Below are 23,604 nucleotides of genomic sequence, written 5' to 3'. Positions count from 1 at the left end.
TGTTCAGAGGCGCTGCTTGGGAACAGGCAGAGCAGGCAACTGATTGGAGTCGGGTATGGCTGCATCCTGGCGCTCTCTCGTCTGTAGTGATGTGAAAAGCAGTTCTTTTCAGTGTACTGAATCAGTTCAGTAAAGTGATTCGTTCAAAAGATTTGTTCACCGAATCGTTCAGTACTTCTCCGCAGCTCTGTCTGTGAATCAGAATTTAATAAGCTGAAACACGGCCGAACGCTTAGTTCTGCTTGTGATCGTACTGAGAACAGCCGGTGGTGAATAATAAACCAATGAGCTGAGAATTTAGTTGGATAAAGTTACTGAAAGCTGCTAAAACAATCACATTTATTTTCCCCGACCGTTCATGTTCAGTACACGTTCAGTTCGTTCAGTGAACGAAACACTGACTGAACATGAACGAGCGAGACACACACACACACACACACACACACACACACACACACACACACACACACACACACACACACACACACACACACACACACACACACACACACACACACACACACACACACTGTACTGACTGAGGAGAGGAGAGCGCAACTGAAGTTCCAGAAATTTACAACGGCAAGTGCGCTGGGTCAAGAAGAAGTTTACGAACTCACACATTAATTAATATTTACAGTCTACGATTAATTCAAACATCAAGATAAGAGTGTAGAAGACGGTGAAGAAGATGGAGTCACGCGCCCGAGGTTTACAAGAAGCCCAAATGAATGAATGAATGAATGAAAAGACGTTCAAATGAGAGGGGAGAGTTTTAGAGTGACGTTTATTTTCAACAGCTGAACCGACGCTGATGATTGAGCTGTGTGTTTATATATAACTCAAAAAGCACATATAGGCTACATATAGAATGGCGAAATTGCTTATTTTTCATTTAGCCTTGAATGTATAAGCGCTCACTCTCGTTGCCCTGCTAAGCTTCACATGCATGATTGCTATGAAAACCAAAGATGGCCAACAAAGAAAGATGAAGAGGATCTATAGGAGAGAAAAAAGAAACAGGAGAAAAGAGGAGTGATTGCTGGACACTGGCAGACACGATGGTGATGACGCTGGTTGGAGGGGCCCCTATTTAATTTCTGCCCAGGGCCCGAACAGACTCTAGAATCGCCACTGCTTACGTTTACCTGGAAGTCATATGACAAAATGTGCTATGCTTTGCTGCTACTGAGTGCAGAACACTGTGGGGCTTTGTGTTTATGTAGCCTTACTTACTTTAGGGTTTCCTTTAGGGCCATGGGCCGCACATTGAGGATCACTGTATTGGCTTATGTGTTGAATGGTTACATGGCAGCTTGTTGGTTCACTCTCCTCTCCGCAGTAAGTAAAAAAAATCGACATTTGTGTATAGATTGTTTGGCCAAAATAATAACTGTATTATACATTTTCCCCTTTTTTCTGTCCTCCATTAAACAGCAGAATTTTATACTATTGTATTCTAAATGTGGAGAATTTAAGTAATTTTCTACAGAAGAGGATTAGGGCCACTGGGAAAAAAAAAAACTTTGACTTTTTTCACGGAATTCTGAGATTAAAGTCAAAACTTTCAGTGGCCCTAATCCTCTTCCGTATTACGAATTGAACCCCAACAAGTTTTTGTAAATCAACAATAATAAAATAAATGTTTTCGGGTTTGAATTTCACAATCCAAGAACATACAATTGTTTTTTTTTTCCAATATTAAATCTTTATTTTAGGAATCATCACACTCCAGCCCGGTAGGTGGCGGTAAGTGCCACACTCCATAACAGTAGATAATAGTAGGTTATCCGGGTCATCGAGTCATCGCGCCTAAAAGGAAGTAGTTGTCTCGAGTTGATGTAATGGGTCATATGGACTCGCAATAAACTTATTTAGAGATAAATGAGAGCTCACAGCTCATCTCTGTTCTCCCGAATCTCCTCAGTCTCATCTCGTGCCTCGTTATGTAGATTCTTTCATCGGATGGAGTCTCTTAAAATGAGCATTCCCATTGTGGACTTCGCTGCTTTCAGCATAAACAAGAGAAGGTTCTCAAACAGACGCCTGCCAGCTCTTAGCAAGCAGCTGGAAACAGCTTTCACAGAAGTTGGTTTCGTCATTCTGAAGAATACCGGGATCAACCATGCGGAGGTGAGTCACTTAATTACAATGTGTATGATGTTTTGATGGATGTGTTTTAAAATGAGCATGTTTCTTTATCTGCTTTCATAGGTCGCTCGTGTTATGGAAGTATCCAAGGAGTTCTTCCTGATGCCGAAAGAACAGAAAGAACCCTTCAGGAGAAGTAGCTTTTCAGAGAGTGAAAACCACGGCTGGGTGTCTCTGGAGACGGAGAGGTGCTTAGTTATCAGATACTATATATACTATACTATAATCAGTGGTTCTCAACTGGTGGGTCGGGACCCACAAGTGGGTCGCAGAGTTGTTTTTAGTGGGTCGCAGAATGTGTTGCCTTGATAAGAAAAAAAAACTGTCAAAAAGCCTATGCAGCACTTTTTAAACCTGTTAGTTTTGTTCCAATTCTGAGGTCAATTTTTCACCAACTCTGTCTGATGGCTGGAAAAGTATCTGAAATTTGGTTCACAATTTTCACAAAGGAGTGGGTAGTGGGTCCTGAGACTAGACTAGTTGAGAACCACTGATCTATATCAAAACATTAATTTATTCAATACATGTTTTCCTGGTTTAAATTCAGATTAAATGTGCTTCACAGCTTGAATCCGCCAAGACCTGGAGACCTGAAGGAGGCGTACAACATCACCTCCCTTCAGTCGGACATAGTAAGGATGCCCTGTCAGAGTTTTACTTAAGTTTCATAACAGATTGCATGTTGACGTGCTAAACCCTCTTGTTTCTAATGCTGACCGTGTTGTGGTGGTCAGTGTCCAAGCAGCGTAGACTGAAGGGAAAGGTTGCAACACTGTTTGGTTTTTTAAAAAGGTGAATAAACCCAAGGCACTCTTTTGACCATTTCAGGGGCGCCGGTGTCCCAAGTGGTTAGTTTGCACGCCGCATGTACAGAGGCTGAAGTCCTCGAGTGGGCGGCCCGGGGTTCACACACTCTCTATCTCGCTCTGATTTCAGACTCTATCCACCGTCCTGTCTCTCCCACAAAGGAACAAAAAGCCTAAAAATCAATCTTTAAAAAATGTTAAAAACAGAGACAGGTCATCAAGGTTTTTGATAGCCTGTGTTTTTAACATTAACACGATGAAATAGCCAATTTATTGAAGCCTTTTTCAGAAGAGTGCCGTAGTGTTTTAACCCGTTTAAATTGTTATATTCCTCACCAAAGAGCGCCTTCAGCCTTCACAACACTTGGAACGTCCGAGCACTCCAGACTCTCCTCGTTTTGTTTTTTTTAACATGTTTGGCATGTTTGTGATGGTAGTAAAAACACCTTTTTGTCTCCCTCATTTAGGGTTAGGGTTAAAGCTGTTATTTCGCCTACTCTTCTCCTTTCACAGCCCGATTTACAAATAGGTTTGGCAATATTACCTTTTGATTCTAGTTTCTCACACTCTGTTTTCATTACACCAACCAAATGTATTTTGATTAAACTAACAGTCGGTCTTTCTGCTTATTGGCCGTTTACTTCAAAGAGGATAAAGTTCAACATGTCTGTCGCAATATTTAATCCAAGGGAAGAAATCTGAAGTTGCAAGTGATGCAATTCCTGAGGACAGCCGAATCGGTCCAAACTACAACTTCAATTTCACTCATTCACTTTTAGTTTTGAACACTTCACATGACATTCTGCATTTTAAAGATATATTATCGTAAGACTTAAATAGCCCAGGCTTTTATTTAGGTCAGAAATGACCCTGCCTCTGTTTGGGACAGGTGTCGATGTGAGAAGGGCCTTTAATTATTTTTCAACAAATATCAAACATGAGAAAAACTCTAAAATTGTAAACTTACACCAGAACAAATATTAAACTGTGCACAAAGTTGGATATTGATAAATAAATCAAATTCCATTAATTTTTAAAAGTTTTGTTTGTCTGATTAGAATACAGACGTCGCTAAATTTATGGTAACGTACAGATGCTACACATGCTGTTTCATCCCTCTGTTTTTCAGCTTTCGACTGTAAGAAAGTAGCTGAATAAACTTTTATTTTGACATGAATTCACTCAATAAATACAAATCATTCTATCAGCCGTGAGAGACACGCTGACTTTGACCCGTGCTTACTGCGTCATTTAAAGGTAAGCCAAACAAGAATTAAAACTTAGAAAGTTAATGATTCATTCTTACAAAGGTTTAGGAGAGTTTGACAAAAGACCAGCTCGTGAAAAATCACATTCATGCCAAAACTAGAGATGGGACAGATCCGATCTATTATCGGTACCGGGTCAGATTTTGGGGTAATTTTCATATCGATTATCAAACTCACGTCACCGATCAAGAAAGACATTCTGAACTCACAGTGTCTCACTTTGAAGACGTTCAGACTGAACTGCACAAAGCGCCCACAAATTGCCTACCTGGAGACGTTCTGAGGAGATGGAACAGCAAAGTACAGCCTTTACACTTCAGTTTAAAAGATTTATTTTGAAATCCTTACAGCTGTTGCTGCTTCCTGTTCGTCTGTGCAGCCAGCACAAACTTCAAATACATTTCCCTGTAATCATTTTTATTTATTTGCTCTTTGAATGAGAATTGGTCTGGTAGCTGGAGAGGTCTCAGTTCACTTCTTGAGCACTGCCGAGGTGCCCTTGAGCAAGGTGTTAAAATCCCTCCCTCTGTTCTTCTTCTTCTATATCAATATTAATAATGATTTAAAAGTAATATGTGGATCGTGTATTTCTAAAACATTTTCAACCAGAAGGTTTCTCCTTGGCATGTTTGTGATGGTAGTAAAAACACTTTTTTGTCTCCCTCATTTTAAAGCTGTTATTTCGCCTACTCTTCTCCTTTCACAGCCCGATTTACAAATAGGTTTGGCAATATTAACAACAGATTTGGATTAATCACGTGTCAGTAATGCCAAACAGGGAAGTGAAAATTGCTCAACTGAAAAAAAAAACACTGAAATGTTAGTTTCTTAATCTCATGTTTCTGCTCAGTCCAAATCCTTTTTTTTTTTTTTTTTAACTGGTGCATCTTTTGTGTTTATACACTAAAAAATGTTTTGTTCTCTCCTGCTGCAGAAATGGCCGCCAGCTCCATTTAAAGATATCCACACGTCTTTCTACCAGCGCTGTAAAAAGCTTGGTCTGCGGGTGCTGAGGGTGATGGCTCACAGTCTGCATCAGGACCCGGAGGTGTTCCTCCATACACACGGTCAAATAGGAAGTAGGTAGAAAATAAGGGCGGCAGCAACTGTTGATTGTTCTCATTGTCAAGTCTGGCAGAAAAATGTTGATCAGTGTTCAACCCAGGTTGACTATAATGTACCCAAATGTCCAAAGACTGTCCTCCAGGGGAATTCGTTTTGCAGCCAGGCAAAAAGAAGAATATCTTATCTTAGCATGTGGGACAGGATGAGCAAAGACGTTCAGGCCGGCTGGTGTTTACAGAGATATTGTTTCCCCTCCAGGTAATAAGAACGCCACCACCCTGCGCTCTCTGTACTATCCACCAGTGAAGTGCGAGGAGGCCAAGGAGGGGCAGCTGCGATGTGGAGAGCATTCAGACTACGGCTCCATCACCCTGCTGTTTCAGGGCTCTGAAGGACTGCAGGTGACACCATCAACACTTCCAGACATCACTGTGGATGAAGCATTTTATAAATCTATATTTCTCAATGAAAGGTCAAAAAAATATAGGATCATTCCTCAGTGGCTGCTGGTTTTCAAAAACACAAACGAGGTAAAGAAAAGCAAACAAGGTAAAGACTCAAGACTCAGGTAAACAGGAGTTTCTTGGTGTGCTGTGGATGTTGTTTGCTTTTCTTACCTAATCTTTAGTTGAGTTTATTTGCAAATTTTTTGAAAGAAGAGTCAAACAGGAAAATAAAACAAATAAAAAAATAAAACACATGTGCAGGTGACGTAGAAACCCATGAGGGCTTATCTCGAAACATCACCTTAAGAGATTAAACAAAGTTAAAATAAAATACAGTAAAAATAACAAAGTAAGAATATTTACTATCACAAATAAAGATTTACCCAATTGAAAATTACATACAAACATTGAAAACATAAAAATAGAGCAAAGCAGGACATACAGTATGTAGACAATATAGCAAAATCAGGACAATTCACTACAAATCTTTCTGACATCAAAGCATTTCTCAGTCTCATTTTGTATCTAGAAAAAGACAAAAAATCATTAAGTAAATAAAGATGCGTGTTCCATAATTTGACTCTACGGTATCTTATTGAGTACTGTCCTCGAGATGTACGACACATTGGTCAGTATAGGTTATTGATTTGTCTAGTTGAGTAATAGTTCACTTGAGAATTACAAATGAAAAATGCTTTAAAGCTTTCTGGCAAGTTTGCACTCATGTATTTAACTTTACAAATAAAGCTACTTATTTGAAGAATATTAATATCAAAGATTGTCAATATGTTCAAAAAAAAGTGGGGAGGTTGCATCACAGGACTTTGATAAAGTTGCCATTCTGACAAAATGTTTCTGAAGTAATAGAAGACATGTTTGCAAAGTGCTGAAAATCTATATTTCCCACCTTAAAAACCCTTAGATGTGTTTTAATGTTTGTGACTTGTTTCCCTCCAGGTTCTTAGTCGGTCGGGTGAATTCATCGATGCTCCTTGCATCCCCGGCGCAGTCCTGGTCAACATCGCTGACCTGATGCAGCGCTGGACCAGCGATCGGTTTGTCTCTGTGGTGAGTTGAGATGAGGTTTTTTTAAATTTGTTTAAGTTGCATGCAATACCCTCCTCTATGTACGCACATTTTTTTTCCTACCTCTTTTGGGTCACACTTTTCATTGAAGACAACAATGCAAAATGCGAGTTTGACGTCGATTTAGATAAAGAACTGCAGCAAATATACAGAAACATGTTAGAATCATACAAATCTGAGCTCAACTAAAGAAAGGCAAGCATTAAAGTTATACAGGGAAAATAAAAGATATTATCACCCCCGTGCAGTGGGGGGCCAATTAAGACGAACTATTCAGACTGTTGAGGAAATTATGTAGAAACTTGTCTTCACACAAGAAAGATTCAGGAGACTCAGATGGCTGAAGTTGAAGAAGTGTATATACTGTGAGACTCCGGAGGATGAATGATATTGACAGCACAGGCGTGATACAGTTTCTTGCTGAGCCAGTTCTGTCAGACCGTCACATAGGCTTTGTATTTATTCTTAAGATAATGTTAAAGTCAGGGGCATGTTACCCTACCTGTTCTACGTAGAACTTGAATGTGATGTCTCAGACAATTGGGAGCAGACTCGAAGTCTACCAAACTATCCAGATATGAGGGGAGACAGTCCGCGACCTCGGTTGGCCTAATCACAGCTCAACCCCATCAGCTCCGACTGTCGTCCGCAGCAGGGAATAAGCGAAATAATGTCTGTACATCTAAAGGGTTACAGAAATTCCATCACACAGACCAAATTTGTTTCTTGGACCAGGCTGTAAACATGTTAAAATCTGGCTCTTTTGAATGTGTATGTGTGTGTGTGTGTGACTTCCTCTGCTTCTACATAACAGCCTCATGTAGACACTTGAGGAGAACTGCAGGTTTCTTGCCCATCAGCATCTGCTTCATTTTTCATCCCTAGAGGTTGCTGCTTGTTGTAAATGTGAAAGATGTTAATTTGAGCTGTCTTGTCCCTCAGCGCCACAGAGTGTTGTTGCCCACGGCTGGAGACCACCGCACACGTCAGTCCTTGGCTTTCTTCGTCCATCCGGATGACAAGGCTCTGATCAGCTGCTGCGACGGCTCCGACAAATACCCACCAGTCACAGCAGACGAATACCTCAAAGAGCGCTTCAGAAAATCTTACGGATGAAACTGAATTTCTAATTAGTTTTTCATTTTTACAGTTGTTACAGCAAAAGTGATGGCATCGATTCATGAAGGAACATTTGCCCTGCTGACCTTTTGAGGTCATGTCTAGAAAATCTGTCCAAATGGTTTAATGAACTCTAATCAAATTGGTGAATATTAACTTTATAATATTAATATTAACTTAGTTTTGTTTTATTGTGATTTTTACAGATTGTGTTTTTAAGAAACTCTCTGGACCAAAGAGGATAAATTGTAAGAGACACAAACCTGCAATCCCATTCACTTTATTGTCCACATTCAAACCTTGCACAACAGGAAATGAGTCGGTACACGGATGAATCTGCTTTTTGAAAGAGACATAAAGAAAATAATTTAACTGGCCTATTTTCTCTTGGCGGTGAACTGAATAAATAAATTAAAAGAATCATAAAAACAATTGACACACAAACAAGCTGCACATACAACCACTGCAGTATCTACACAACTGTTACTTTAACACCATCATCATTATATTGAATTAAAATATTAAAATATACATGTTATCAGTAAAATAAATATTCTCTGCTCATATCACTTGATCCAAAGGAGACAACAGCTTGAGAGATCAGTAGAAGGATGATGTTTCGATTTTTCATAACCGTATAAAAAATAGAGAAATATAATGGTGAAACCAAAAAGTGTGTAACGGATGGAGCTTGGAGTCATGATGTCTTTTACGTGTGATGTGAGGATTTCTGAGCTTGTGATGCATGACCAATTTCGGTGCAAACGGACAGTAAAGTGATATCTTAAACATTGTAAGTAATTAAACGGGACAAAACCAACTGATTGAAATATTGATTAACTATTTAAAGGTCACATATTCTCCTCCTCTTCAACCAGTTTCAATAAGTCTCAGAGCTCCTCAAAACATGTGTGAAGTTTCTTGTTCTAAATCCACTCTGATCCTGTATTTGATCATGCCTATAAACCCCTCTATTTCAGCCCTGCTCAGAACAGGCTGTTTCTGTGTCTGTAGCTTTAAATATGTAAATGAGCTGTGTCTGACCACGCCCCCTCTCTGGAAGGTCTTGGGTGTACTCGGGCTTTCTCGCTCCATGTCCTATTGTTTATGGTGAGAAGGCAGACTCAGAGGGCAGAACAAACACCTAGCTGTGGGAGTGTCACCCACCTGGGGGAGGGGTTACTGCCCTTTGTGATGTCATGAAGATAAAATCTCCAAACGGCCTATTTGAGCACACATTTTCTGAAAAGTGGAGCAGGCAAAAGACGGAGAGGATGGACTTTTCTCATCATTGGGGGGTTTGTAGACAGACTAGGGACACAAATTATAGTTAGAAAAACCTGTCTGACGTCTATTTTGTATAATATGTGACCTTTAAATATTCTTTGTCACATCTAAAGGTGAAACTAGAAAGAAACTCACAAATGACTGGTTAAATAAAATGTTTCTTATAATAAAACATTTTAAAATATTAGTTATATATTAAAATATTAGTTTTCCTCTAATGTACACTGAATGATTGAAGTCATTAGACAGCAGCACTAAATAAACTCACTCTCTTCTTTTTTTTACTGAATATTATCTCCTTTATGGAATATTGCTGCCTTCAAGTGCTCTTGGTAAATATGATATTCACCGCATTTACGAGTTATGAGCCCATTAACGGCCCTCCATTGTCTTGACTTCGAGTGGGAAATAAAGAAGTTTCAGTGATACATGTGTTGCAGAGTTGTGACGTTTGTGACTTTTCAGGTGAGGATAAAAACCGGAAAGCTTGGAGACAGTGTCAACAATTAACTGAGACAACAAGCACGGTGACAACACCTACACAGTATGCTAAGCCTAATTTTAGCAATAAAGCTAGCTAGCTAAGCAAAATGCTGCATTCATGTGGTGTCAGACAAATCGGAAAAACTAGTTTCTGAGTTGTAAAAGTCACATGAACACCTCAACTCAGAAACTCGGAAAATAATTAGGTTCCCGACTTGACGTCAGAATCGTCATCAAGTGGGAGGCTCTGCTTACTTCTCATTCATGTCATTACGACTGCACAACTGGGAAGTACGATGTTTCCGAGGAGCACATGAAGGCAGCATAAAAAACAAAAAATAAAATTACTCTAAGAGACAGTGACAATGACCAACAGTGTGTCTACTAAACTTCCACCTTTTGGGCAAGAAGGTTCCTCATTTCACCATGTAGTACTTTATAATCAGAATCAACTGGTGTTGTAAAATAAAATAAAAATAGGGTTAATTATCCGCTTTAAAAACTGGACCTGCTCGACATTTCTGCTCTGATTTAAGCAGCCGAATCAGCAGTAACAGGCGCTGGCATGAGATCGGAAGCCTGAAGTCATATTCTCTGATATTTACGGCGGCACTTTGTCAGGTGGTGTTATAAAAGTAATTATCAAGAACAGCTTCAAATCATTACAAAGTAAAGACACACACACACACACACACACACACACACACACACACACACACACACACACACACACACACACACACACACACACACACACACACACACACACACACACACACACACACACACACACACACACACACACACACACACACACACACACACACACACACACACACACACACACACACACACACACACACACACACACACACACACACACAGAGTGAGAGAGTATTCTTCAATCCTGCTAAGAGTGGCCTGGCACCGGGACGTCCTGCACTGGTTGACTGTTTACTGGAACAACTGGTGCTCGGTCACGTTCAGGAACAGTCGCTCCAGCCTCTGCAAAGAGAGAAAGTCACATCGTTCATTTGATTTATGACTTTAATACAAATGAAAATGAAAGAAGATGTCATCTGATTGGACAAGAGGCATTCCATGAGAGCTGATATCGGCCCTGTCCCAAAATCCACACCTCCATAGGGTGTCTCTAGTGTTGTTCTCCTGGGGGGCTCTTGCCTCCTTAATGCACCTATTCCATAAGTGCGTATCAGACCTCACTGTGCTCAACCAAAATTCCTGTAATGTAGGGAAACAGCTAACCAATAGGGGGAGGAAAACGGTTGTTTCCAGGTTGATCGAACAGGGAAGCCGAGAAGAGAGACGATGTAGAAGAAAGTTGTTGTTTAGTGAGTGTTACTGTAAGTGATATATGAGAAATATGAGCTGACATGAAGCTCATACACGACATTATACCCAACAAATTTCACTTTCTTTTGCTTAACATAGGGACAAGCTGACGTATAATTTTATCAAATTCAGGGCAGAAAAATAAGCAGCTATTCACAGGGCACAGAAACACTACGGCCAGTGACATGTTTCCTGTTTGGACCCCAAACAGAAATGACGCATTAATGTCTCAGTTCTGCTCTTAACAGCTTCGGTCCCTTGCAAACTTAGGCTCCACTTTCAACAAATGTGCACGTTGAGGAAGTGAGTGGAAGTGTGGATTTTGAGACAGGGCCATAGAGAACAACATCACTGGGACTTTTCACAGAAATGCCTCAGCCAGGTGTTCTGAATACATGAATGAGCATTACAGCAGAAAGTCTTTATTCATCGATCTGATACCTCCAAATCGCACAGCAGACTCTGATTTCACCCAGCTGCATGATGCATTCAAATATGCAAATATATGATCATAACACAAAGTAGCAGGGGAGTGGTAACAACGGAAAAAAAAAAAACAATAATAGTAGCAAGAGTGCAGGAGAATGTTTGGGTTGCCTGGCAACAGTCCAGTTTCAGTTAAGTTGTTGGACAAGATGAGTTGGTGGAGTTTTGACTTTTATTTGCCACTTGTTTAACTGGATTAAAAGCACGATCACATGATAGGGAGAGATGTTGTACTGAATATTATCATCTGTGTGTTGTTTAGTGACACACAAGAGGCTGCAGGCTGAAAATAATCACAAACATGCAGATAGTCAGAGCAACATCACAACCCTCTTCTCAGTTCTGATCATATCATGCAGGATACTATGGTATAGGATAAAATCACCCTGATAATATAATAACAGGTATCTATAATACGTGGTAAAATCAATCCAATACAAACATATGAGGATGTTCATGTTCTTCAGAGAAATGCTGGCGCAGGGAGCTAGCCAGACACATAGTGGATTAGGATGACTGGAAACGTAGCTTCCTGAGGACGACTGAACGGATGATCATGATTTGCATTGGAAAGTAGAGACGAACGCATTCTAAACACTAAAAGTCAGGATATCCTGGGCTTTATACCTTGATAGTTTTTGTCTTTTGAGAGTCCTTCAACTTTATAGAGGCTCAATCTTTTCCTTTTATTTTTTTATTTATTTGGGGGGGGGGATTTTTAGAGAACAGTGGATGAGTCGAGTGAGGGGGAGAGAGAGAGAGAGAGGAATGATGTGCGGGAAAGGAATTCAAACTCAGGTCGCCTGCTAGGAGGAATACAGCCTCAGTACATGAGGTGTGTGCACTAACCACTAGGCTTCTGGCGTCCCCTAGAGGCGCAATCTTGATCAGCAAGTCTAGCCCAATAACTTAAGAGTGTTAGTGTGAATGTCTGTGTTTGTGTTTAAATCAACAGAAATCACGGCGTTACTTACGTTTGACTTCCGGTTTTGTGTTTTGGGATTTTATCCTCTCTATGTCTTCTACTGCCTGATAAAAAAAGAAAAGGGAAAATGTTAGAGCATTACAAAATTAGAAGGAACACTTCTTTTTTTATGTGAAAATTTAGTAGGAATAAAAAAACATTACTGCATGATGAATTACAGTTTGATGCACATCAGTATCTACCAACCAATTATATAAGAAGAAGTTAAAGGAGCAATATGTAACTCTAACACACAGAGTTTAAAATTATTACTGCAGTCTGAATTTAAAACATTAGAGAGAGAGCTGTCTCCCCCCGCCCCCTCCTGCCATGTCTTGGACACTGAAGCTTCAGTGTTTATCCAGCTCTGAGTCGGTCTGTAAACCTTTCTGTGTTCTAACCTCTCTCCATTTTACAAAAGCATCTCCAATATTGATCCTAGTTTGAGCACGTTTCTGCTCGTGGAGCTTATTAGAAATTTGCAGAGGCTTTTTAGGTCGGGTACAATCACTTCTATCTGAACCACTTCTCTTGCCCGCTTCCATCGCTGCAACACCTGTTGGTTTGACCTGATAACTGCTCTCATATCTGGCTAACCGAGGGGCGTCCAAAACGGCCGTGTGGGGGTGTCTTAAAACGGCCTACCTTCTCTGGTCCAAACAAATCCAGAGCATTCAGGACCAGAATCTAAAGTTAGAAGGAGGACATACTGGCTGCTGCATTGTTGTCAGAGAAGACAGCACTTCAACATAGCATGTTTCCTTAATGTCTGATCATATAGTAACTTCACTAAGGTCACTTTATAATTTCACTCAGTAGATATTTTACATATCGGTCCCTTAAGCGTTGGTGTTGTTGGCTCTTCCCTGCGTAATGCAACTCAAACTTGGAAGCAGATACAAGAAGCAGAGTCTTCTGGATATTTTTCCATCTACTGTCCTTAAGCGAATGCAGACTTTGTTTATGTTCTTTGTTCACCTGTTGTAGTCCCAACTTCTGAGCATTAAGTTCTTCCTGTTTCCTCTCGAGCTCCTCTCGCTGTCTCTGCAGCTCCACCGCCTTCTTGTTGATGTCGTTCTCCTCGTTGGTCAAATGCTGTTCAAACTCTCTCAGCTCCTCCTCAGTGTACAGGGGGTTATTGTCTAAAGTCTGTGGACAGGATGAATTCTGGTCAACTTCTCAAGAAGGATATTACAACTCCTTACTCAGCTGGGAAAGCATCAGTGTCTTCAAGTTAGCCTCACACATCTATCAAACCTTTTCTTGAATCTAGCTCTTACCTCCCATTCATCCTTTTCCAAGAACTCATCCTTCTTCGTAGCAGCCATGAACTCGTTCAGCGACACGAGTCTGTCCTTATTGGTGTCCACCTAAACAACAACCCATAAAGCAGCTTGAATCAATGTCAAGGAAGGCTGGTAATTGGTCTTTATATAGAAAGAATGGCTGCCATTTTAACTCTCATCTTTATCCCTGTTCAACATCTGTCACTCTAACACATGTGTTTAAAGTAAACATTCATTTTAGACCACACTGAGGCTGTTTCATGTATATTAATGTGGGCAGAGGCAGAAAAGGGGGGATGAGATTTGTGCACAAAGTGAGGATTTTACTTTTCTCAGTGTATGATATGTACAGCCAGGTGAGCGTGTGTTAACGAGGCTGGAAATTAATGCTGGACGCATGAAGCATGGATGAGAGACAAACCGAGATACTGCAAGTAGCCCATGCTACACTGGATAACCTCTTGTAGCTTAGTTTAGGAAGAATGCTACAATATATTTTGTATTGATCAATAATGAGAAATTTCAGGGGACTCCATTTGAATAGGAAAGCCAACTCTAAAAGGAGTTTTTGTACCGTTTGTTGGTTAAGAGTGGAGAATACTGTGTGAATTTAAGACATTTGGATGGATATCTAACACAATACTGTTCTAATGTTTTGCACTGCATGGATGGATGCATGTATTTTTTTTAATGTATTTTTGTGCAGCATTTTCTATTTTTGCTTGCTTAAAAGTGTAATTATTGGAGGATGACGTGCAGCAAAGGGACGAGGTTGGATTCTTACGCACAGCCGTTGGTTGGAGACTACAGCCTGCGACATATGGGACGTGGGAAATAAGCGCTAAGCTATCCTGCGCCCCAATTGTAAAACACTTTTAACTTGTTTTTTTTTAAAGTGCTGTATAAATAAAGTTTATATAGTTACTATACCTCCCACAGAAAAAGTCAGAATCTTGTAACTGTCTGCTTTCAAAGCATGCCTGTATCTTTTGTGATGCCGGAACATCATCATTAAAACACTTGAGAGAGGCGTCACCTGTGTTCTGTTATTGCTTACCTCGTTCATCACATGCTCTCTCATCCGCAGCCTCTCTTCTTCCATCTCAACCATGTCGTCTTCTTCATTCTCAGGGTTGTACACCTTCTCCAGCTTAGAAGCACAAAACAAGATTACGTCTTTTTACCAACTAGGTTTCATCATTTGTGTAATAAATCATACAGAACCAGGACGTTCAGACGAAAATACACTGACTTAAATACCTCTTTAGTGAAGAGAGCTTCAAGCTCGCTCTCATCTAAGAAGCCGTCTCCGTTGCTGTCTGCAACACAAATCAGTGAAGGGAAGACTCTGGTCACTAGACTGAAGAATTACAAACATGAAAACCTCTGATAGGCGGTTTGGGCTCTTTGGACACATATTTGGTCTCTGGTTACCAACCGTGCATTTTGAAGAAGGTCTTGGGATCGAAGTCTTCTGGGTCCAAACCATCTGCCTCCTGCCACACCTCTTTCAGCTGGTCCCGACTGCCCTACACACACACACACACACACACACACACACACACACACACACACACACACACACACACACACACACACACACACACACACACACACACACACACACACACACACACACACACACACACACACACACACACACACACACACACACACACACACACACACACACACACACACACACACACACACACACACACACACACACACACACACACACACACACACACACACACACACACACACACACACACACACACACACACACACACACACACACACACACACACACACACACACACACACACGATAGCAAGTGTCAGGTCATGGTTGTGTGCATCACCTCATAGCCTCTCTCTTTATCATCTCTTTTCCTGTTTTTATTTTCAAAATATTCTTGTATGTTTACAAAAAATATTTTCCAGTGTGTAAGAAAATGGAGAGAAAACTTTAAAAACTCCTCTTAAAGCTTTTTCACTGGAGGAGTTGTAATCCTTGTTTGCATGAATGAATTTCATCACAGCAGGAGTCTTACAGGGTGGTGAACTTTAGGATGGTCGGCGTGTTTCTTCTTCAGCTCCTCGTAGTGCTCCTCCTCCTTCTTTCGATCCTCCTCGGGCATGGTCTTCAGACGCTCCCTCCTCTCGTGCTCCTTTATCATCTCGTACTTCTTGAACTCCTCGTGTCGGTCCTTGTCATAGTTCTCCAGGTCTTTGGTTGCCTAAAAATAAAAAAATAAAAAGTTAAGAAGCTAAGATAAAACTAAAGAGAACAGCTGGTACGCTCATTTGACTAAAATGGATTAAATCACAGGAGTAGGACAAATGTCTAAGGCAGAAATGGTCCTTTAATGGTTTCTGTATCGGGAGGTGGGGGGGGGGGGGGTACGGACATTTGACAGGCTGAGGGCTGGAGAGGCAAACACGGTGTGCACTTAATTTCATTAGAAACATTGGAGGGAGGGTTGGGTGAAGTACTCAAGGTCATGTTACTTCACGCCAACATTCAAATTGATTCAAATCCTCTGTATGAAAATCTGAAATGGCGGTGACAAAGACCCCGATCATGAACTGAGTGTTGTTATTTTTTCCTATTTATTAAAGATTGGGGGATTTTGTTTTTGAATCTAGTTTTTTTAAGGAACATTTAAAAAACTAAGGAAGTTCTTGTTGATAAATGAAGAATTGGATTTTCACATCCTTGAGAATCAGGCATTGAATGTTTGTACCCTGGAAGATACATCGCCAAGAAAGGGATATAAAACACCTACATTTAACCATTTGTTTCATGGTTTTATTCTCTATAAATAAATATTATCAATTTGTGAAATATTGATTACTCTTAATTTGAATCCTAAATGTTTTTTTTTCAGTTATTTAAACCAGTTTGCACATTTTTCATGGACAGCAACCTTCATTTCCAGCTGTTCTGAGGGAGTCTTTCCATCACCAGCTGGTCAAAATGTTTGCAAAATGTTAGTAAAGGGTCACCACAGGGATGGTTGTATAAAAAACAGAAAGATTTTTGGTTCATAATTGGTAAATGGGCCAATTAAACTGCAACATATCCTGGGAGAGACAGACTCTAATATGGAGAAATAAATTATGAAATGGTGTTATTCCAGCCCATTTAAGGGTAAACTAAATTACCGTAGTTAAACTTTCATCAATTGTTTCAAGTTGATGTTGTAAATATTTCTAATAGGAACAGAAAGTGTATAACCTCTGTTCCTCCGTACTCTGCAGCAGGTGGTGTGGTTTGTTGTAGAACCCGACCGATTAATCGGCCAGCCGATAATATATCACTTCAGCATTTCAAGTGACTATCGGCATTGACCTTATTTTATCTGGGATATGCGTGGATATCACTAGATTTATTCACCAGTCAAACATAATTTCATTTGAGTTTCATTGTATTAAACTATCAGTTCTCTTTCACCAGCAGAGGGCGCTATGGATTACAACAAGCATCACCACCCTCCATAGTGTGAAGCGGTGATGCACGTACATGCTCAGTTATTTTCCAGTTGAGTGACTATCTTGTTTTCATTATGTATCTGGAGTTGTTCTCTATATCTATCTATCTCTAAAGATTGAAGACAGATCTAAAACAGATGTTGGCTATCAGATTTGCTCCTTGTACCAGATCCTTGCTTGTGTTGTACTTACTCTCTGATGTACGTCGCTTTGGATAAAAGTGTCTGCTAAGTGAATTGTAAAATTGTAGAATTTGTTTTTTGCCCCTTTTATCAGTATCTGCCCCAAAAATCCCATATCAGTCAGGCCTTAGTTTGTTGATATGTAATGTAAAACTTTCTATGCGCCTTTTTCAGGTATAGCTAATCACAATGTTTGCATTTTTACTTTAAGTGTACTTTTATGCCTTATGGCCATAAATACACATTTAATCATCCTTTAATGTCCTAATAAGTGTGTTCAGGTTCAGGTTCAGGTTACTTTATTTGTACCCGTAGGTAGATTCGTTCGCTAGCCAGCAAGATCATCCATCATGACACACAGATTACAAGACAAATGCAACAATGAACAACACATAAGAGAAGAGGGAGATCTAAACCAACTCAAACATGTAACTAAAAAAGATAGGAAGTTATAAAAGCACTCAAGGTTCCACCAATCAGGGCATAGGTGAGAGAAATCTCCACCAATAAGATCAAGTGTAGTGTAGAGCAGAGCAGTCTATACCTGTTGATACCTAAAGGTGTATCTGTTTATTCCTCAGCTATGCATCTGCTCACAGTGCATGAAAATGTCTCGGTCATTGAAAGTTTAAAATCACATTTTCTCACAAAGTATCGTAAATACTCAGGTCTACCTGTTGATCTTTACGTTTTATACGACACCCTTGTTTGCAACATTTCCCTACTGAATCCAACATTCGTCCAAAAAGCATTTTTTTCCCACATTGTCACCAGTTAATCTGAGAGGAGCTGATGGCTAGCTCGAGCTCTCAGGTGGACAAAATATTCTGCTAAATGAAATAACAACATTGAACCTTCATCTGGCTGCATCAAAATGGTGTGAACGTATGGCTGTTATACTCATGGCGTCCATCCAACAGATAAAATGTACACATGCTGAGTGAGAGAACATGTTTCAGTAAAACATTCTTTGTTATTACGGCGATAAATTCAGATACCTCTCATGTGTTTTTTTGTGAATGTTGATATTGTGATAGCGATGAAGTTGGTATTAATTGTGCAGCCCTACAAGAAAAACCTCCAAACCTACAACAACACAATGAAATATGAGGATTAACATGCATTCGACTCCACTGTAAACCAGAGAGCCACTTAAACCAAGAGCTCGCTTCCCCTTTGTGTTTCCTTAATTCACAGGAAACCACGGCGTCCTCTCATATTTATCTCTGATGCACCATCATCCTCAGCTCGGAATTACCAATGCTTCAGAGTTGTTACAACGTTATCTAAGACAGTGGTTCCACTTTTACCATGGAGCCCCCTCTACCTCGGCTATTCTGAAGCCTCCGCTCTCCTCCAGCGGCACACCTCCAACTCCCCTCCACTAGCATTCACATGAAGGAGTTATCAATTATAATGCACCATAATTAAGCACCATTAAGCGCAGGAGGCGGACAAAATTGTTCTTTACTCGAGCTGCAATCGCCTGTGTCCTGCATTGTTGTGTTAGCATGCTAATGTTAGCGCTCTTCAGTTAGCTCATAGCTTCATATTGCACATAAATGGACACAGAATGACCGAGATCTAAAGACACTTAGATGACATTCAAATAATCAGTGAGTATGTTCTTCTTCTTCTTCTCTAGTCCTTGACTTAAACAGCTTTTAAACTCAAGGGGAGGAGCCGGCCGTCCGTCCATGTAAACACGGTTCTGACAACAACACAGCCAGCGGGACTCGAGCTTCTCACTCATTGTAGACAGTCATGACTCAGAGACACATTTACACAGGATAGACTTGATTTCTGCTTTCTTTATGTGTAGAATTTCGCACATTCTAGCTTTAAGAAAAACACATAAATACATAGAAATATGTCACGCAGATATCCCAGTAGTACTGACACTACTGACTGTGTTTACGGCTGCTATGTGTGTAGACGGGAACTGAAACAGCTGAACAAATTTGTGCTAGTTGAAAAGTCAATATGTCCAGAGGCTACAACGGTTCGTCTTCTGAAGTGAGTGGTCTGTTTATTTTGGCTGTGTGTGATGTTTGCTCACAATGCCAGAAAGGGTAAAAAAATAAAAAAAAAGAGCCCGGTTCTCAGTGGGGTATACTTTGTTTGTTATTAATGGAGTCACTCTATATTATATCACATTATTAGCTTTCAGAAGAGGGAGGGCGTTAAAATCCTTGACAGAAAAAGTCGGATCTGCAGCAGAAAAATCTACCTTATGAACAGTGTTCAGGTTTTTACCGATTTGATGAGACGGTCCAGATCCACCACCTCAAACGTGTTCGGGTTCATGTGGTTGAGGTGTTCAAACTGTTTCAGCAGTGCCTGGTGGTCCACTTTCCAGCCTGCAAGGAGAGGAATAGTGTTTTTTTTTTTTTTTTTTTTTACTTAACACCTCCAAATGTCCAGTAAGTACTTTGCGGCTGTGGCTCAGTTGGTAGAGTCGGTCGTCTCTCAACTGGAAGGTTAGGGGTTCGATCCCCAGCTCATGCAGCAGCATGTCCGGGGCATGTCATTGGGCAAGACACTTAAATAAAGTAACAAATTGCTCCTGCTGCTTTGTCAACGGCGTATGCATTTGTATGAATTGGATTACTTACTTCTGATGGTCACTTTACATAGCAGCCTCTACCATCAGTGTGTGAATGTGTAGGTGTGACCTGCAGTGTAAAAGCACTCTGAGTAGTCAGGAGACTAGAAAAGTGCTCTACAAGCTCAAGTCCATTTATCATTTAATAATATATCTGACCCTGTTATGTCCTCAACCTGTACTTTAGAGCTTTAACTTGCATGACTCTCATATCTAACATACAATTCATCCATTCATTCATCTGCTCATGCTGGTCAGTATGAGTCAGTGTTATTTGGTGCTGTGTAACATCAGCATATAACAGCCACATCCTATATTTGGTGATGACCCAACCTCTAGTGTGTGTTACAAAACTTCTTGCACAACTCCAAGCAGCAAAAAGTTTTGAGAGAGACACGTCAGCACGGGATGCCGAGTACGTACCATTCCCTCCCTGGATGTCGTGTTTGGCTTTAATGAGCATCCGCAGCCTGTTCATCTCCTCCCTCTTCAGCTCGTCCAGCTTTGTCCGGAAATTGTGGTGAACAAAGTCCAGCTCTTTGGAAAGTTTACCGCTCTGCAAGCAGAACATCAACACAACGCAGGTTGAGACAAAACGTTCAAGTCAACAAAGGGCTTACAAATCAATGGCACGTACCTTGATGTCATCCATGTTGGCACTTTTTAGCTTTTCTTTAAAGTGGGGGTCTTTCTCGAGGAACTCAATGACTTCCCTGAGGTAGCGGTCGTAGTGTAGCCCAGTTTCCTGAAGCATAAACAGAGTATCAGTTGTTGTCCATACTAAATGTTTTAAAACAATACAATCTCATTTATTTTTATAATCCACAGTATCAGAAAGTACCAAAGATATGAAAAAACTTCAGATCTGCAGACATATTTTAAATATGTCTGCCACAAGTGAAAGAAAGAGAGAGAGAGAGAGAGAGAGAGAGAGAGAGCACTGTCTAAATTGCACAAATTGAGAAATGTTTTCAATGTATTTCTGCTATTAAGACAGTGAAGACTGGGATTTTTGGTAAATAAAACTAAGAAATACCGGATAGGGGGTGCATAGGACTTTTTATTTTTGTTGCCGTGGCTTAAAAACAGGTGTTGATATAATTTTTTTTACCAGTATCATATTGAAGTTTATAATTCTGGTATCATCACAACCCAAAGACTGTACAGCCTATGTGACGACTATACAGTGTGATAAGCTATACGACCCTGTATGCTACAGTCATACTCACAGCACTCTGTGGTGGCTCCAGCTCCTCCTTCTGAGGCTTTTCATTTGTCTTGTCCACACTGATCGGCACTGATTGGATACACAGCCACAAACTCAGCAGAACTAGCCCGCAATGGGCCAGAGCTCGACCCCTCACCATCTGCTCAGGAAGGTAAAGTGAGAAAAAATAAGACATCAGTTAATGTTTAATGCGACATGAATAGGATAGGATAGGATAGTACTTTATTGATCCCCAGAGGGGAAATTCAGGGGTTGCAGCAGCACAGACAAGTAAGGTCAAAATACACATGGTAGATGTCTCTCAAGACTTCAAGATGCTTATGTTTTCTCTAATAGTGGTGTACAATCATCTGAAATTCTTATGCTGGGAGGCACCATGGTGGGGATTAAATATAAAAGACAGATAATACAGTAGCTATGATGAAATAAAATAGATTTGAATAACCGAATAAAGGATGAAAATGTGGGGTTTTAAGAAAGAATTTGCTTTACAGTACATTTAAATCACTTTAAAATTCTGCTTTCAAGTACATTTAAAGCAGAATATGTAGGCTTCATTTAAATCATACTTCAAATCTTTAAGGCTAAATTGTGTGACCATCACGGTGAGTGCACATGCTTTCTCCTCTCAAAAGAGGAACATTGTGGCAGAGCTGCAAAACATAACTTTATATTCATGCAATATGTGATGATCTTGTACAAGTCCTAATCCCAAGCAACTCTTTCCCACTTGCTGTGCAATTACAAAAAAATAAATAAATACATTTCTACCATAGCAATGCAACAAAGAAAGTGCTGTCAACCTGTAATTTCGTAAAAATAAATATCCCGCTAATGTTTATTGTTTTACGGATAAGGTGTGTAACAGATGGTTCAGGCAGGATGGCTCAGTGAAGATGGTAGCTAATTTATCAACCTGTTGAAGTACAAATCGATAAAACAAGCTACTATACATATAAAATAGCACTAACCTTTTGACTGGTGCTTATTCTGTGTTCCTCTTTACACCGTTTATCCCCCTTCACTGTTTAGTTTCTCTCCAACTGCCTGAGCTCTAGCGGCGCTTGTTTATAGCTGTCATCTACCCACACCGCAAGCCTCATATGGCTGCAACCTACGGGGGGAGAAAAGATTGTGTTCACCATGGCAACGCCCCGCCCTCGCCTGCCCCGATTGGATAGAAGAAATTTCTACTTTCGTTGCAAAACAGTCGCGTTGAGTTCTGATTGGACGCTTGAGCTGTCAACCAGAGTGTGTCACAGCATCAGCCCGTGGCTTATGGTGCATTCATGTCGTGTCGGACACATCGGAAAAACGACTTTCCGAGTTGTAAAATGCACATGAACACCTGCTCAAGTCGGAACAACAACCCGGAAACTCGGAAAAGAATTGGGTGCCCGACTTACCGACTTGACGTCAGAATTTTCATCACGAGGGGCAAAATATTTTTGTTAATTTTAACATAGGCTACTTTTTATTAGGCTAATTCACGTATTGCACATCAACATTTTGCTGATATATAACTTGTATCAGAGACATTCACACATCTTCTTCGTAGCATCCACGATGTTTGTTCCTGTTGTTACGACATTCAGACATCCCGAGCTGAAATCACGTGAACACACTGAAGCACTGAAGTCGGAAGAACGACTTCACAACTCGGAAACTGGGTCCATCCGAGGCGCACCTGAATGCAGCATTAAGGTGCTTTGAGAGCATAGAGAGCTGCTGTACGTGGCGTTCAGACAGTCCCCCACGAGGGCTGGGTGACAGTTTGATGCAAGTCAAAGCAATAAAATTAATAGAGATTACTCATGTCTAAATAAATATTTGTGCATGACATCATCTGCTAGTGCAAAGTAATCCAACAAAGATGGAAAACATTATTCGTTTTAACATAAATAATCTAAATTATCTTGATGTTTGAGGCGAAATTGTTCGCTCAGTATACTTTTACATGGAAAACAGAATCACAACTACCAAAGCGCGCCGATGAAATTCTGGAGCAATCAAATACAAAAAATAAAAACAATAAAAAGGTTCATTTATTTGCTGCACTATAAGTCGGAATTGATGATCGTTAAGATGTGTATGTTGTTCATACCATGAAGCCTGCAACATTTGCTTTACAATAAAAAATAGATAATCTAAATAATCTTCATCTTTCAGACACTTAAAAACACTGAGTACAAGTTTAAAATATCAAAAACAACATAGTATAATAAAACTAAAAAGCATATCTGAGTCCGGTGCAAGGCCATGTAGAGCCTTATAAATTAATACATTTATTTT

At 40.2% G+C, this 23,604-nt stretch overlaps 2 protein-coding genes across 3 annotated transcripts; one reads left to right on the top strand and one right to left on the bottom strand.

Moving 5' to 3' along the window:
• Positions 1 to 1,854: 1,854 nt before the first annotated feature.
• LOC132972920 (uncharacterized) lies at positions 1,855 to 8,101 on the top strand. 2 transcript variants are annotated; one of them, XM_061036068.1, is made up of 7 exons: positions 1,855 to 2,133; positions 2,215 to 2,339; positions 2,699 to 2,783; positions 5,160 to 5,304; positions 5,549 to 5,691; positions 6,694 to 6,804; positions 7,765 to 8,101. In XM_061036068.1, the coding sequence occupies exons 1-7, from the start codon at positions 1,885 to 1,887 to the stop codon at positions 7,936 to 7,938; spliced, it is 1,032 nt and encodes a 343-aa protein (XP_060892051.1). In that variant the 5' UTR covers positions 1,855 to 1,884; the 3' UTR covers positions 7,939 to 8,101. The 2 variants fall into 2 exon arrangements, with proteins under 2 accessions (XP_060892051.1, XP_060892052.1); XM_061036069.1 differs by having other exon boundaries at positions 1,856 to 2,133; positions 2,717 to 2,783.
• A 104-nt stretch (positions 8,102 to 8,205) lies between these two features.
• Positions 8,206 to 22,416, bottom strand: LOC132972919 (nucleobindin-2-like). Its single transcript, XM_061036067.1, has 13 exons — positions 22,284 to 22,416; positions 21,314 to 21,451; positions 20,722 to 20,829; positions 20,508 to 20,640; positions 19,736 to 19,839; positions 15,857 to 16,042; positions 15,239 to 15,329; positions 15,061 to 15,119; positions 14,858 to 14,950; positions 13,795 to 13,884; positions 13,493 to 13,663; positions 12,525 to 12,579; positions 8,206 to 10,716 (listed from the first exon to the last, which is right to left on the bottom strand). The coding sequence occupies exons 2-13, from the start codon at positions 21,449 to 21,451 to the stop codon at positions 10,622 to 10,624; spliced, it is 1,323 nt and encodes a 440-aa protein (XP_060892050.1). The 5' UTR covers positions 22,284 to 22,416; the 3' UTR covers positions 8,206 to 10,621.
• Positions 22,417 to 23,604: the final 1,188 nt, after the last annotated feature.

Source organism: Labrus mixtus, chromosome 4 (genome assembly GCF_963584025.1).
Source record: "Labrus mixtus chromosome 4, fLabMix1.1, whole genome shotgun sequence".
In the NCBI taxonomy this organism is placed as follows: domain Eukaryota; kingdom Metazoa; phylum Chordata; class Actinopteri; order Labriformes; family Labridae; genus Labrus; species Labrus mixtus.
Note: the sequence above shows the minus strand (reverse complement) of the source record. Positions and strands in the feature narration are given on the sequence as shown.

What these genes read in the sequence shown, in the direction of transcription:
- LOC132972919 (XM_061036067.1), bottom strand. Translation starts at nt 21,451, where the DNA reads ATGGTGAGGGGTCGAGCTCTGGCCCATTGCGGGCTAGTTCTGCTGAGT. An exon ending in TGGAGCCACCACAGAGTGCT is followed by an intron (nt 20,830 to 21,313) that starts GTGAGTATGACT and finishes TTTATGCTTCAG; the next exon opens with GAAACTGGGCTACACTACGA. An exon ending in GACCTTCTTCAAAATGCACG is followed by an intron (nt 15,120 to 15,238) that starts GTTGGTAACCAG and finishes TTTGTGTTGCAG; the next exon opens with ACAGCAACGGAGACGGCTTC.
- LOC132972920 (XM_061036068.1), top strand. Translation starts at nt 1,885, where the DNA reads ATGAGAGCTCACAGCTCATCTCTGTTCTCCCGAATCTCCTCAGTCTCA. An exon ending in GTGTCTCTGGAGACGGAGAG is followed by an intron (nt 2,340 to 2,698) that starts GTGCTTAGTTAT and finishes GTTTAAATTCAG; the next exon opens with ATTAAATGTGCTTCACAGCT. An exon ending in GCGATCGGTTTGTCTCTGTG is followed by an intron (nt 6,805 to 7,764) that starts GTGAGTTGAGAT and finishes CTTGTCCCTCAG; the next exon opens with CGCCACAGAGTGTTGTTGCC.